Source organism: Sorex fumeus, unplaced genomic scaffold, assembly GCF_029834395.1.
Source record: "Sorex fumeus unplaced genomic scaffold, SorFum_2.1 ptg000003l, whole genome shotgun sequence".
Taxonomy (NCBI): Eukaryota; Metazoa; Chordata; class Mammalia; order Eulipotyphla; family Soricidae; genus Sorex; species Sorex fumeus.
In genome coordinates, this window is record NW_026606060.1 from 29,780,088 (window position 1) to 29,796,555 (window position 16,468).

The following is a 16,468-nucleotide window of genomic DNA, read 5'->3' on the forward strand; positions in this document are numbered from 1 at the left end:
AATGAATGCATCAGTAAAATATATGACTTCAAAAAAGTAAAAAGGTAATTGACATGAAATATAAATTAAAAGATCTTTTAGTTATTGGGGCTGGAGCAGTGGCACGGCAGGTAGGGCATTTGCCTTGCACGCAGCCAACCCTGGTTGGATCCCCAGCATCCCATAGGTTTCCCGAGCACTGCCAGGAGTAATTCCTGAGTGCATGAGCCAGGAGTAGTGACTCCTGTGCATTGCTAGGTGTGACCCAAAAAACATATATATATATATATATATATATATATATTTCAGTTATGTTATTTTAAAATATAATTACCAAGTGAAAATTTGAAGATAATCTCAAGCATCTGTACTCAATTGTCTATTTAAATAAGTTCATATTTTAAACATTTTTTTAAAAATTTAAATTTGTTTTTATGCCACACCCAGTGGTGCTTAAGACTTACTCCTGGCTTTGCTCTTAGAGATCCCTTCATGGTGCTCAGGGGACTTTTATTTTCAGTATCAAAATAAAGTTCAGTAAATGTTAGAACCCTTTATTCCTTAAATAGGATATAGGATAAAACCATCTTTCTTTTCAAATATAATAACATGTTCATATAGTACATTTTTCTTCTTTTTTTCCCCCTCCCCATCTCATTCTCTTGTTGATTAAATTAATTTGAAATTTCCTGTTCGCTGCCAGTTTTCAAGATGATCCCTGCATCCCCTCCTTTTACTCCTATACTTAATGCCCAGAGTTTAAAAATAAAATAAACTTATTATTTCTTAATTCATATTCCCATTGATTGAAAGCAATGACTCAAACATCCTTTGCATATTTAGGTTTTGATACAGCCTTGTGAAATATGTAGCAATATTTTGGTTGGAATTGAATTTTTAGTATTTATGTTAGGACAGAATGTATTCAGTATTTTGATTCTTTATATGCTTTTTAAGTTTCTTCACTTTCTATGTGTTTTTAGGACAGTTTCAAGAGACTGTGCTTTCCATTCCTTGGATGGTGGTGGTTGGATTTGTGGCTGATGTGTAGGAGATAGCATCATTTCTTCCATGCTCTTGTGGTGCTGTTGCTTGCATACACTTGATTGCAGAATGCCAGAAGTCACACACTTGTGGCATCGGGGATCCCCACTTCCCCCACCCACACACATACATATAAACACACACAATCACACCATACTTGTAGGGATTGTGCTGGTGGTGTGGGATGTCACCAAGATCAAACTGGAATTCTCACTTGTGCAAGTTTGGCTTTCTGTCATCGAGTTCCACTTCCAGATACCTCTGTTCAGTAGGTTCTCTTAAGGTCCACTCATGCTATAGTGTTAAAATGAATTTTTGGTTCCTCATTGCTTCTGAGTCCAATAAAGTATAATAAATATAATGCACTAAAGTTTTTCTGCCCTACATGATGCTCTCTTCGGGAACTGGGTTTTATGGTCTCTGGGTCTTGGCTGTTGATAGGATTACGCGGCGCCAGGGGGGCCAGTTGGTGGGTGTGACCCCTGCCTACTGGAATATGGAGGATCTTGGTGGAGGAGAGAACAGCGCAGAGTCTCCTGCCCCCGCACCAGGCTGTCCTCGCCGAGGCCCCTTGGAGTGGAGCAGATTGAGTTTCCCTCCCCAGCCTGACCAGGCGTCCGGCAGCCAAAGACCTCCAGAACCAGCCACCACCATGCTAAGACCACTCTTCACACGCATGAAGGTACCGGCAGTGGAACAAAGGCATGCAGGTCCTGGGGCTGAGATCTCCAAGTCTGCTCGGATCTGGGTTGAGCATCCATATTCCAGTAGATAGGGGTCACACCCACCAACTGGCCCCCTAGCGCTGTGTAATCCCATCAATGGCCAAGACTCAGAGACTATAAAACCCAGCTCCTGGAAGCTGGGACATCTTATTATCTCATTCTTACTTTGGACAACCTGACAGGCTACCGAATGTAACCTGCCCACACGGCAGAGTATGGCAAACTCCCTGTGACGTACCCAATATGCCAAATACCAGTGACAATGATGGGTCAATAGCACAGCGGTAGGGCATTTGCCTTACAAGCGGCCAACATGGCCAACCCAAGTTCAATTCCACCACCCCTCTCGGAGAGCCCGGCAAGCTACCAAGAGTATCTCGCCCGCACAGCAGAGCCTGGCAAGCTCCCCGTGACATATTCGATATGCTAAACACAGTAACAAGAAGTCTCATGATGGAGACGTTACTGGGCCCGCTCGAGCAAATCGATGAACAATGGGAGGACCGTGACCATGACTATTCTAACGCTGAAAGAGCCTTGAATATGGCACTTTTTAAAAAATCTCAGGGCTAGGATGAAGGAGACGTTACTGGGGCCTGCTCGAGGCAATCGACGAACAATAGGATGGTCGTGATCATCGTTATCATGATGCTCTCTTGACAGTGGGGTCAGTAAATTTGCATTAAGTGCCCCTGTAGTGTGGCACAGATGGGAATTTCTCTGGCAACAAGGTGGTTGATGGGGTTCATCTTAATCTCGACCGTGCTTTGGTGGGTTTGATAGCAGTCAGAGGGTATAACAGAATGCTTGGCCTAGGCTACTACTGCCTTGTCTTGGGATTTTTCCCCTTCACTTTAGGACACAGTTTTATCGAATGTTCTAAATCTGAGTATAAATTATATTGTATTGTTATTATGGCCAGTTCTGCGAGTTATTGGGGAATTGAAGTATTAAAGCACTAGGTATTTGTTTGGGTTTCCTTTTTTTTTTAGGGTTTCTTTTGTAAATGGGAAGGGTGGTTAGGTAGGGTCTGTGCCCTGTCATGAAGGCTAGAATTTTCAGTGCTCAACAGGCATTACAGTGCTGCTGGGAACCAGGAGGGTCGGGGGTCACCAGGGCAACACTCAGCAGTTTCTTTGAGCTGTGCAGTGCCAGTAGTCAAATTTGCTCATGTAAGCTATGGATGCATTCCATCCCTTTGAGCGATCTCTGTGGATTGTCTTTTTGTTTCCCATTTTATCACTGAAATGTGATAGATGAATGGCTTTTATGAAAAGGATGAATATGTCTAGAGTACCAGTGTTTGGACTTTTGCTGCTTGAGTCTTTTTTTTGTTTGTTTTTTAATTTTATGTTATCTCCCCCCCCACCCCTTGTTCATGAAGCAGGCTTCAAACTATGGAGCAATCAATCTTCCTGGCCTTTATGTCTACCATCCTTGGGCGTCAGTCTCATATTATATTATTTTTTACTCCACAAAATGAGTACAGTCCTTCTATATCTGTCCTTCTCTTTCTGACTCATTTCAGTTGCTGCTTGGGTCTTATGCAAGTGATGAACCTGGAAAAGCCTGAATGCTTAGATTTGGGGTGCTAAGGGCCACACATGGCTGTGCTTAGGGCATTCAGGGCTGCTCCCAGTGGTGCTTGGAAGACCACATGGTGCTTGTGATTGAAACCCAGTAGACTATTAACCATCCCCCTTTATCTTTTTTGTGTGTAGTAAGATTAAGAATTTTCTTGTTTCATCTCATTTATCTTAGTCTCTAAGATAACTTATCTCAACTGATACTCTGTAAGATTATGTTTGTTCTGTAAGAATCAACTTCAGGCTCCCCCCTTCCCTTCTGCCCCTCTCTCTCCAGTAAGTTTGTCCTCACATCATTCCTCTTCTTATAGTTGGGAGAAGGGGTTCTAGTTTTTGAGGTCACTATCTTATAATACATAGACAGATTTATGTATTCAGTTACTGAGATAATGATTTTTTTCATAAGTGAACTTCCTATGGTAGGATAGGTTTAGAGGGACATTATCTGGGATTATATTGGTGAAGCTTATGAAACATGTTCTACCATTATGTTCTGAGGATTTGTTTGCCTTTTTATAGCTTTGCTTTTCTTTGGCTACATTAATTTTCATCCCTAGTTCTGTGTCATAAGTTTGTTCAAAAAATATTTTAGTGACATCTTTGTGTATTTTACAGTTTCTGATCAGCAAGTATGCAATAAATTCAGGCCATGAAGACCCCTACTGAAATCTGAAAGAGTACTGAGTCTTTGTAGATGATCTTAACACAACATTGTTCTTGGCCTTATGATAAACTCTGTATATATCACTTTGAGACATCATAATTATTTTTATTGTTTTGGCTTTGATGTAATCATCTGGTTTGGTGAAACACTAGAGTTTAAAGGAAATAAAGTTCCCTTTTATGAAATGGTTTATGCAGGTTTTTCACCCTGCAGTACTTCTTGATGTCCTGATACTGTGTCATGTATAATTGTATTAATCCTCAGCCTGAATACTTGCTTCTTTTCTTTGCAGCATGGGGTAACCTTGGAAATGTTCTGAAGAGTCAGAGCAAAATTTCTGAAGCCGAAAGCGCCTATAGAAATGCATTGTACTACCGTAGCAACATGGCAGACATGCTTTATAATTTGTGAGTATACATTGCTTTTTTTTTTTTTGGTTCATCTTGAAACCTGGGGTGAGAAGCATGATTGTTTTAACAGTGGGAAGTGGTGAAGATTGTAGCTCTGTGTATGTGTGTGTGTGTGTCTGTGTGTGTCTGTGTGTATATTTAGTCTTTTTATTAATTCTCCTTCTGAGACTAATAGGTGAATAGCGTTTGTCATTTTTTGGCAGAGGTTGAGCTAAATCGTTATAATTTGCCTGAATTTTTAGAAATTACTATGCTATATAAACATAAAAATTGATTTAAGTGACTATACTTAAAAATTAAATACTATTAATGTATAGTTGGCTTCATAAAATGAGACTGTTACAAGTGATAACTTATTTAGTTGCTGACTTGATTATCAAAAATGGTAGATTTTTATCCTCTCTTAAAGAATTTCTTGTCAGAAAGTATTAAAAATATCTAGTAAACCTGGTATCATCAAGTAAGATAATGTTTCCTCCTCTCCAAAGACACTGATGATTAGTTTGTGATAATGACAGATATTAGAATATTTGTATAGAATATTTGTATGTATTAAGTTAGAAAAATATCTAGGGGAAATTTTCTTCTGTTATTTGATTAAAAAACTCTAGAGAGTACAGTGAGATATCTGTGGGTAAATGTAAACTAACTGAATTTTCTTTTTTTGTTTCTTTTGACACTCTTCTATATAATGACTCTTTTATAATAGTGACATTCTCTAAACTTGATGAAACACAAAGGAGAGTTTTTTTTTTCCCCCAATCTGAAGGCAACATTGTCAAAGGCATGTCTTGCTTGCCAATGTGGGTTACCAGCTCTCTTACCGTATTCTTCCATTCTACATATGTTTATTTTAAATTTAAATTTCATTTGATTGTAAGCACCCTACAGGTCCAGGGCTGGAGAGATAGCACAGTGGTAGGGAATTTGCCTTGCGTGCTCCTGCCCAGTCAAGCTGAAGTCGATTCCTCCGTCCCTCTCCAAGAGCATGGCAAACTACTGAGAGTATCTCGCCCGCCTGGCAAAGCTTGGCAAGCTCCCCGTGACATATTCGATATGCCAAGCACAGTAGCAACAACTCTCACAATGCAGATGTTACTGGGCCCGCTCCAGCAAATCGATGAACAACGGAAGGAGAGTGCAACAGTGTGACAGTGTAGGCACCCTGATTTACAAGAATTTAATAGAAGGGTTGCATGCACAAAACATCAGAGTGCCTACTTCCCTGCACCCAGTCCCAGTGCTGCCTGCTCCCTTTCCCCACCATTCTTTTACTCTCCCTCCACCATGGGAAGCCTAATGACCAGTACCCCTTCACTGACTGTGTTTTTCTCTTAGTTTGACCTACTAGTTGAAAAGAGGTCAAGCTGCTTTCCTTACCCACCACACCATATGTTCCTCCAAGTCTTCTAGGAGTGATCAGTGAGTGCAGAGGCAGAAATAAGCCCTGAGCACCATCCGGTGCCTGCCCCCCCCACCAACCAAATTAAAACAAGTGAATTAAAACACACGCACGCGCGCGCGCGCACACACACACACACACACACACACACACACACACACACACCTCTCATGGTATTACCTGAAAGCCAGGCAAAAAAAAAAAGTTTCCATCTAGGCTGATGATGATTTTATCTAGTGAAAAAATACAGTTAATTTAAAGCTACATTTTTTTTTAGGTGCTTTTATTTTATTTTTTTATTTTTTTAGATTTACAATTTTTTGTGCTTGGGTTTGATTATACAATGATCAGATACCCATCCCTCCACCAGTGCCCATTTTCCACCACCATGGATAATATCCCCCCCACCCCCATCCCCCCATCCCCCCCTGCCTCTGTGGCAGGGCAATCCCCTGTGTTCTCTCTCTCCTTTTGGGTGTTGTGGTCTGCAAAAGAGGCATTGAGTGGCAAACATGTTCAGTCCATAGTCCACTTTCGACATGCATCTCCCCTCCTGGGAGGGTCCTCCAAACACCCTTTATTTGGTGTTCCCTTCTCTATCTGAGCTGCCCTTTCCTCTAGAATGCCCGACTGGCCACTAAGCTATGGAGTAATCCTCCTGGTGCTGATCTCAGCTATTCTTGGGTATTAATCTCATATTTTGTTATAAAGCTACATTTTTTAACCTAATCTGAATACTTAAAAATGAACTGTGAATAAACATTTAAATAAACATCCCCAAACCCTAATGAGAAATTCTGGCTAGAGAGGTGGTTATTAACAAGATAAGACTTCTCTGTTTTTTTTTTAAGTTTTGGTTCATACCTAATGTTGAGGGTTTGCCCAGGTATGACTCACTCTCAGCAGGGTTCGGACACCATATGCAGGGGCCAGATTTAGGGAATAGAACCCAGGTCAGCTGCAGGCAAGGCAAGCATCTTACCGACTGTACTTTCTCTCTGGCCCTACGATTAGAATTATTTTTCTAATTGCAGGGGTAGGGTAGGTCATAAATGTCATTTTAATAATATGATTGGCCTGGAAAGAGGAGGGTAGGGGCTCCAGCTGGCTCTGCTTAGGGGTTACACTGTCATCTCAGTGCTTGAGGGCTACTGCCAATGGTTCAGGGAACCGAAACAGTGCCAGGGATTAAGATTGAACCTCAAGCTCCTACATACTAAGCATGTGCTTTGATCTAATTTATTGGCCAATGATGGGTTTTTTAAGCTATATTTCGCTGTCAGTTCAAATGGAGAGGCTTAATTTTTTTAAATTTAAAAAAAATTTAGTTACCACGAAATAACAGAGTTTTTCATGATTTGGTTTCAGACATGCATTGTTTCAACGCCAATCCCTTTACCAGTGCCCACTTTCCTCCACCAGTTCCCATATCCCCACTCTAATTTGCCTCCCACCCACCAGTCTGCCTCTACGAGAGGAATTTTTAATATATATATATGTATATATATATACATATATAGATATCACTCTATCACTGGGGGCTCTTTCAGGTCAGGTGAATGAAACCCATTATTGTTACTGTTTTTGGCGTATCGAATACACCACAGGTAGCTTGCCAGGCTCTGCAGTATACATATATATGTTTTTACTTTTTGCTTTGTGGTTTGCAGTACTATTGCTTATAGGGTTTCATATAAAACACTCTACTACCGTTCAGCACCACATCTGCCTGCCAGTTGATCTTCCTGCCACCATAGTCATTACCTGCTCCCTATTCTGTCCCCAAGTCCCAATAAATGTCACGTTTCCTACTAACTACTAGTTCTCATGTTGTTTGTTTCCATTGTCATCAGGAATTCATCCTTCCCCCATTATGTTTTCTTATACCCCACATTTGAGATAGATCACTCTGTGTGTCAGAGAGGCTTAAATTTTACAAGAAACATTGAGCATGATTTTAAACTGCAGGATTATGTAAGCGACATGGCTAAGAGAATGTTATTCAAGAATAATATTTTAAAATAAGTGAATTCTATGGTAAATTTTTTATAAAGCATATGTAAAGTAGAACTTTTACAATCCATAGTACTATAAATATATTTGGTACCATATATCCTTAGGAGCAAACATATCTCTTTTTATTTATGTAAGTAAGAAAAAATGCCAAGTTTTCTCATGAATAATTTAGAGTTTTCTTGCCATAGAAGATTTTCCCTCTGAGATAGATATGCTATTTTCATTATATATTTTTCATGTGTATTCTACTTTGAATTCTGAAAAGAAATGGAATTTACTTTTACTTTGTTTTACCAATAAGCATAACCAGATTATACTCCTTTGCAGCATGGTAATAGATGTTAATCACATTTCTTATCAGTTATAGTTATGATATTGTTTCTTCCTGTAGAGATGAAATCTAGGCACCTCACACATTGCAAAACATGCGCTTTAAACTGAGCCATATCCTGGACTATCATCTTACTTCAAAGATGTTTCATGACCAAAGTCTGAAATTTATAAATCTAATCATTTTTGTTGGCATCAATTGCTTATTGCTAATGACTTTTAAAAATTTCTGGGAAGCAAATTTCTGTTTTTTCTATGTAAACTTTAGTTAGCAACTGAAATTTAAAAAAAAAAACATTCAATGCTCATAACCTAGTTTTCTTTGTAAATTTCTGGGAAACAAGTTCCAGTTCACTTTTCTATGTAAACATTAATCAGCAACTTAAGGTTAAAAAGCATTAAATGCTCATAATCTGGTTTCTTTCTTAAAAGACTTCTTTTTCAGAAAATTTTATTAGGAAAATAGCTTGGATCATTTTGTAATTTATTAGACAGTAAAGTACACCACCATAGCCTAGTATGGGTGTAGTTTAGGGAGTCACAGATCATGTTTAAATTAATCCCTGAAATTTAATTTTATATATATATACATATTTATATGAAATGCACAACAAGCACATCTAAGTATATATTAGGTATCACATCTAAATATGATATTAACTATCATCCTGGGTGAAGAAAAAGAAAAATAATTATTTGAAGAAAATGATTTGAAGAAATATTATGTAAGCTTCAGTTCAGTGATTTGTGGTTTACATGTGAAAATCCTTGTGTTGCTCTTTAAGATTTCACAACTTTGAGGACAGGTTTTAAAACTTTGATATAATATCAAGTTATACTCAAGAGGTACATAGATACTGTTTTGTTTACTTTTTGTTTATAAAATTCTGCCATTTTTCTATCTTTGCTAGCAATTACCTATGTATCTTTCTGTGCTAAGCACTCATCTTAGTTTTTTACATATGTTATTTCTGAGTCTTCAGATAAAGACTGCAGAATGAGAAGAAGGCAGTAGAGAGGCAATTTGTAAACCGTCTCAAATAATGAAGGAGCCAGTACTTGAAATGATCATAAGCTAAGTTATGATAGTATATCTGCTCACACTCACAGAAATAATATGAATGTATCACAAAAGCCTTCAATACATGTCACGTATTTCCAAAAACATTGACTTCAAGTCACTTTAACGTGCAGACATAAAATACTTTGAACTGAAGAGAAGCGTTGAGTTTGTGCTTTTATTGCTGCGGTGTGCAGGGAGGGGCTGGGTGGTGCTAGGGATCAAACCCAACACTCACCCACATAAGATAGGTGCTCTACCACGGGAGCCACATTCATGACCAAGGTACTTATTTAAAATGACAACCACTCATTTACTCAACTGTGTTTTGTTTAATCATCAGTGGGTTTGCAAACTGAGTGGCCCCTGAGCACAGAGCCAGCTATAATCCCTGAACACAGTCAACTGTGCACAATCCCCCTCTGGGGAGAAATATGGCAGAAGCATTTTGAATTATTTAAATCCATTAATTACAATGTTCTGGTATCACTTCAAACTGTAGTTATCGAGAATATTCAATGTGAAGTTGAAGACAACACCTACTTTACCATTAATAACATTGAATGGAATATATCTATTTGCCTAGCACTATTTTAACACTGCCAATCTTATTAAAATCAGCATTTTGTATGTCACTTTTTTTAGAGACAAGGTTTAACGGGTTTAAGTTATGATGTTGGTTTTTCTTTTCAAGTATAATAAATTTTCAGGGGCAAAGCAGATGGATCATTGCTCACTGATTTATAATGTCAAATTTTATAAATACATAGTCAACTTTCAACCTTTTAACTGCACTGCTTGTGGCATCTGAAATGCAATTGATTTCTAGACTGAAAAATACTCATCAATATCCTTTCACTGCTGTTATAGATTTGTCTCAGTCTTTCCCAACTGGTATTTAAACAGGTAATCCAATAGAATATTGAATATTTCATTAGGCATTAGATTCAGAATGCACATAAGAAATTTAATATGATTTATTCAATTTTAAATTTTTAACAGAACAGAGGGGATCATTACTGGGGATAAGAGAAATGTTGTCTACCATTAATTATAATTTTTGTTTTAAAATTGTAAGTATCCAACTAATTATCCAAACTGAAAAACTAGAAATGGAGCTATAAATAAACTCAGTTGCCAAACACAGTAACAACAAAGTCTCCAATGGAGATGTTACTGGGCCCGCTCGAGCGAATCGACGATCAACGGGAGGGCCTTTACCTTTACCTTTACCTTAAATGAAGTATAAAGAAAATGTCGAGTAGAATAGGGAGAAATAATGGGAATTAATTGTCAATATAAAATATTTATTTATTTATTTAATTTTGGTGGTGGTGGGGTGTTGGACCGTACCCACGTGTGCCCAGGGCTTACCCTGAGTGCTGGGAATTGAACCAGGTTCAACTGTTTCACCAGTCCCCATGATCTTAATTTTTAAAAGACTGTTTCAAAAAGGGCAAAACAATGCAGAGAATCTCGAATACAACAACTGAAAAAAATGGCTACAGTAAGATAATACAGAAGCTGAAAATAACATACCATTAGTCACATGTATAAAAATCTTAGTAATATGAGTTCTAAATATATCTTAACTGGCCTTGTAGAGGTGAACAGTCTAAATCAAAAACTGGAAAAAGTTGAAAGTCCTAAAAAATAATCTTTCCACAAGAAACAAATTAAGTTGCTTGACAAATTTTATCAAAATTTTAATGAACAGATTTTTCTTGCACTAGATACAGTCAGGCTGTGTTGTGTATGTGTGTGTTTGTGTGTGTATGTGTGTGTGTGTGTGAGAGAGAGAGAGAGACAGAGAGAGAGAGAGAGATAGAGAGAGAGAAAGAGAGAGATATGCTAGGTAATACAGCAAAAACTCTGGCTGTATTTTCTAGTACAATAAAAAGTAATACAGGAAACCTTAAAAAACCTCAAAACTCAAAAAACAACAAAAAACATGTAAGAAAAAACAAAACCATAGCAGCACAAGATAATTATCGATAGAGGTACAGATATGTTTTAAAAATAATGTCAAGGGTGAATCAACAGTATGGCTTCAGTTCTAGGGCACAAGTCTCGCAGATACAAAGTTCCAGAGCTTGTGCATGAACTGAGCTCAGCCCAGTGCTCTTGACTGCCCAGCACTGCTGATGAGTGTTGTGCTGGAGTGCTGGATACTAAACTATCAGACCACAGCCCAGCATCAGAACATTGAGAGCCATGGTTGTAGACTCCCCTTCCTTTCCCCTAGACACCAAACTTTTGGGGGGAAAAAAATATATATATATAGTTGATAGAGTATCATATTAGGAGGTTAAAATTCCACTATTAAATGGAATTAGGTATAATATTCAATGTTGCTGCTTAATTACATTTTAAATATAATTATTTATATTCTAAGTCTAATATTTATATTATATTTATATATTATATTCTATATCAACAAGGAAAACATATATATGATTATCTTTACAAATGTCAAGAAGGCCTTTGATCACCATCTGCCTCAGAGAACAAGACTCAAAAACAATAACTATAACATATCCATGTGGAATAAATAGTATTACTAGTTTCTGTTGTAGCTCATATGTAATTTTTCTCTATCCATATTCACGTTTTTTGAGGGTTTAACAGTTTCTATAGGTCATTGTGTCTTTTGCTGTAGCTTAAACTATTGTTCTTTTTCTAAATTGTCAATTTATGTCAGCAGAGAAGATCCTATTTTTTCAATATATGGGATAAAATTCGTAGTGGGAGTTAGATAACTACATTTTTGAATGATGTAAGTATATTTTGATAGGTATAATTAAGTAGTTTGGGGTTATCCTGTAAATATTTCTTGAATCAGATATCCAGTATTGCATTTTCTTGGCAAGTTCACGAACACACACATTTATATTTGTTGGCTTGTGTGTTAGCCTCGTAGAATAAATATAACATAGTACCATTAACAAGGCAACTTGAAACAGAAATTTTTTTGTGTCACAGTTCCTGAGACAAGCGCTCCAAAACCCTGGTGTTGGCAAGGCCAGGCTTCCTCTGAAGCCTGTGGGGGGACCCAGCATGCCTCTTCCCTGTGGTTTGTTGGCATATGTTAGAGTTCCTTGGCTTGTAGCTGCATAGTTCCAATCTCTGCCTTTGTCATCACCTGGTGTTCTCCTTGGGAGTCTCTGTCTTCACATGTTAGAGGAATACCAGCCGGTGTGGGTTAGAGGCCCACCCATGTTAACTGAATCTTACATCTGCAGAGACTGTATTATTTCCAAATAAAATCTGTTCTGAGAAGCTGGAGGGGAACTCCCAAATATTTATTTGATTTATTTATTCTTGACAGATAATATTCAGAATAACTGCCTATAGTGTAAGACAGAAAGAGGTAAGACAGAAGCTCATGGTTTATCAGGGGAGATGAAGGCAGCTAGGCAGGTAAAAGATTCCTTTACAAAGCTTAAGTTTTTTTCCCAGCATTTTAATTAGTTTCTAAATCTAATGGTGCTAGGGATTCTTAGAAGGAAGTAGTTTCACCATATACAGCAATATGGGAAAATAAGAATGTAGATTTGTCAACCTAGATTTAATTCTAATAAGGAATTTATTTGTTAATTGAGAGCTGTGTTTTAACCACTCTAGAGAGATTATAGAACAGACAGGATGGTGATGTTACCACTGGATTTGGAACTGAGTCATTCTTTGAACCCACTGAAAGGCAAGTTCCTGATCTTTAATTGTAGGAATGACAGGAATGGTGGAGCAATTAACCCTTGCTCAAATGACTGTCACTGTCATCCTGTTGGTCATCGATTTCCTCGAGCAGGCACCAGTAACGTCTCCTTCATCCTAGCCCTGAGATTTTAACAAGTGCCACATTCGAGGCTCATTCAGGGTCAGGAGAACCCATCATTGTTACTTGTTTTTCGCATATTGAATACACCACGGGGAGTTTGCCAGACTCTGCCATGTGGGCAGGATACTTTTGGTAGCCTGCCAGGTTCTCCAGAGTAAGACCTATATAATAAGATGTCCACTACCCGCCATGCGCTTCCGGGAGCAGGGTTTTATAGTCTCTGGGTCTAGACCATTGATGGGATTACACTGCACCAGGAGCAGTTGGTGGGTGTAACGCCTGGAGAATAGGGGATCTGGGTGAAGGAGGCCCAAGTCCCAATCCAAGCGGGCTTGGAGATCTATGCCCCGGGTTCCGCACACCTGGGTTCATCTGCTGGTTCCTTCATGCGTGAGGCTCTTCTGAACGTGTGGAGAGTGGTCTTGAGCATGGGTGTGGCTGAAACTGGAGGTGTGTGAGACCCAGGGCGTAGATCTCCAAGCCTGCTCGGATTGGGACTGGTGCCTCCTCACCCAGATCCCATTACACCTACCAACTCCATCAACGGCCAAGACCCAGAAACTATAAAACACTGCTCCTGGAAGAGAACAGCACAGAGTCTCCTGCTTCCATGCCTGTCTGTCTTCACAGGGGCCCCTTGGAGGAGGGTGGGTTGAGTTTCCCTCCCCAAGCAGAGCCCGACAGCTGAAGACCTCCAGTTCCAGCTCAAATGACTAGAGTTCAGGAAATGGTTTCCTGCCAAGAATGTATGGTGGGTGAATGCATGCATATATGCATATATATTCATATCACTGTATCACTGTCCTCCCACTGTTCATCCATTTACTCAAGTGGGCACCAGTAATGTTTCCATTCATCCAAGTCCTGCGATTTTAGTTGCCTCTCCTTAAACCAAAGCTGCAGTATTGGAGACTCTTTCAGGAACTGGGGAATGAAACCCATTACTGTTACTGTTTTTGGCATATAGAATATGCCACGGGTAGCTTGCCAGGCTCTGCCATGATATATCTATATGTATGCACATATATACATACATCTATATATGTGCATATTCTCTACATAGATATTTCTTATTTGTGCCTATGTGCTTGTAAATATATATGTGTATGAAAATTGTATCAAAACAAAAGCATATAAAAATACCTTGACAAAGTCTATACTTATTTTATTGGACTAGGGGATTTGAACTATGACTCTCATTATTCGAGAAGGAAGCAGTTTATTTAAAATATACTCATACAGGTTAAAAATTCAGGAAGATAGTATTTTACAGTCAAAGTTTGAGTTCTTTTTCCCTTCCTCCTATCCAGCTCTGGAAATATCTTCTTTATTATAAACAAACTTAAAACACTTTATTTTCATAATTAATAAAAAGAAAGTATGTGTTACTTAAGTAGATAACTTGCCAAGGCATGTTTTAGCAAAATGAATCCAGATATTTCTACTCAGTACTAACAATAATCTATTATAAATAATGAAGTGTATAATTACACATAAAGTTCTCTCTTATTAAAAGGGGAAATGTTTTGAGGGTCCCAACATATTTATTGCCTTTAAAAATCTTGCTTGAGATAGTGTTCATACTGCTGACCTTTGTTCTCAGAAATGTATTGTTCATCTTCACCTTCTGATAGTGTCCACTCACTTTTTAAATTTCTTATCATGTTAGTCATCTCTACAGGGCAAATAGGTTAGCTTAGCATATAAGTCTAGTCTTTATTAACTAATAGAGAAATAAAATGCTGTGTACAGATAGGCATCATTCCTTCCTTTTTCATTGCATCTACTACTGCAGTAACCAAGGCTTCCACACATGCCTCACTGGTACTTGTTTATTTTTGCTCTGGTGCTCACGGAGTATTATTTAGTTGAAGTGCTTATACTTGTGCTTTCCAGGGTCATACCCTTTAGTTGAGCCAAGCACATTCTTGTTGTGTTTTCTCCAGGGGTTCCCTGTGGCTCTCAGTTTCCTTGTCGCTCTCATACACTTGCTCAAGATGAAATATACTTCCTTGCCATGTTGCTTGGACATGATTTTAGTTGCAGTGTTGCACATCTTGGTTGTGTTCCCTCATCATGGAGCACACCTTTCCATGGTACTTAAACATCACAATCACGATCACGACCATCCTGTTATTCGTCGATTGCCTCGAGCAGGCCCCAGTAACGTCTCCTTCGTCCTAGCCCTGAGATTTTTTAGGAAGTGCCATATTCAAGGCTGTTTCAGAGTTAGTAGAATGAGACCCAACATTGTTACTGGTATTTGGCATATTGGATACACCACGGGGAGTTTGCCAGACTCTGCCATGTGGGCAGGTTACATTCGGTAGCCAACCAGTTTGTCCAAAGTAGGAATGAGATAATAAGATGTCGCTCGGCCGCCTTCCGGGAGCTGGGTTTTATAGTCTCTGGATCTTGGCCGTTGATGGGATTACACGGTGCCAGGGAGCCTACTGGAATTTGGAGGATCTGGGTGGAGGATGCTCAGCCCCGATCCAAGTAGGCTTGGAGATCTCAGTCCCAGGACCCGTTAAGTCCAGGTACTTAAACATACCTGCACAGAAATCACCTGTGATTACAGGCATGATTCTGTTTTCCTGTTTGGTAAATGTAGTGACACTGGGGATTTGACTCATGACCACCCGCTTGCAAGGCTGAGGCTTTAAGCTATTGCAGCATTCCTCTAAGCCCTACTGACAACATTTTTAAATGTAGGAATTAGTGATTATATAAAGCTAGGGAAATTAACCATGCTTCACGATTTCATCAATCATATATGCATTTGTGCATGTAGATTCTTGAAAATATTTTAGTATTAAATTATCCATTCTTGAGTTTGGGCCATTATATACTTTATTCAGGAAATTTACTCAAGTCTGCCTTGTTAAGATGCCAGAATAGAGGAAGCAAAGAAACCTATACCTGCAGAATGGTACAACTAGGAAGTCAGAGATGTTTTTATGGAGAAGCTACAGGTATAATACATCCAGATCAGTATAAAAAGAAATTCATGAAAAGTATTTTTGTTGCAGAGTATTCTGTACTAAACATCATATGTAATTATCATATGTAATTAGTACTTCAGATTATGAATTTGTATCACATGAAACTGCTACAGCATTCATTACTATTCACTAAATTTCCAAGGCAGTCTGAGAAAGGAAACTAGATCTGTTTAGATTCCTAGCACTTAGTTCCCTGGGGTGATCAGTTCCATTGAGACATCTTTGTAGAAATGAACACAGAAGAAAAAGTTGCTCTTGTGTCTGTATTTATTGGAATTTCTCCTGCTTTGTTGTCATAGGTACTAGAAAGTCTCAAAAGTCTGGTTAGGTCAACAAAGGAATCACATATATGTTTGCTGAAGTTGGCTATATGTGTATTGAAAGCATTCAGTTTAATAGGTCATCAGGA

The 16,468-nt window shown here is 38.6% G+C and overlaps 1 protein-coding gene across 1 annotated transcript in view; it reads left to right on the top strand.

Moving 5' to 3' along the window:
- The window catches only part of TMTC2 (transmembrane O-mannosyltransferase targeting cadherins 2), a 473,463-nt gene that overhangs the window by 272,234 nt on the left and 184,761 nt on the right, over positions 1-16,468 (top strand). Inside the window, exon 4 of the mRNA XM_056116407.1 lies at positions 4,291-4,405. Within this exon, the coding sequence (XP_055972382.1) occupies positions 4,291-4,405 (115 nt within the window). The remainder of the gene's footprint in view (positions 1-4,290; positions 4,406-16,468) is intronic.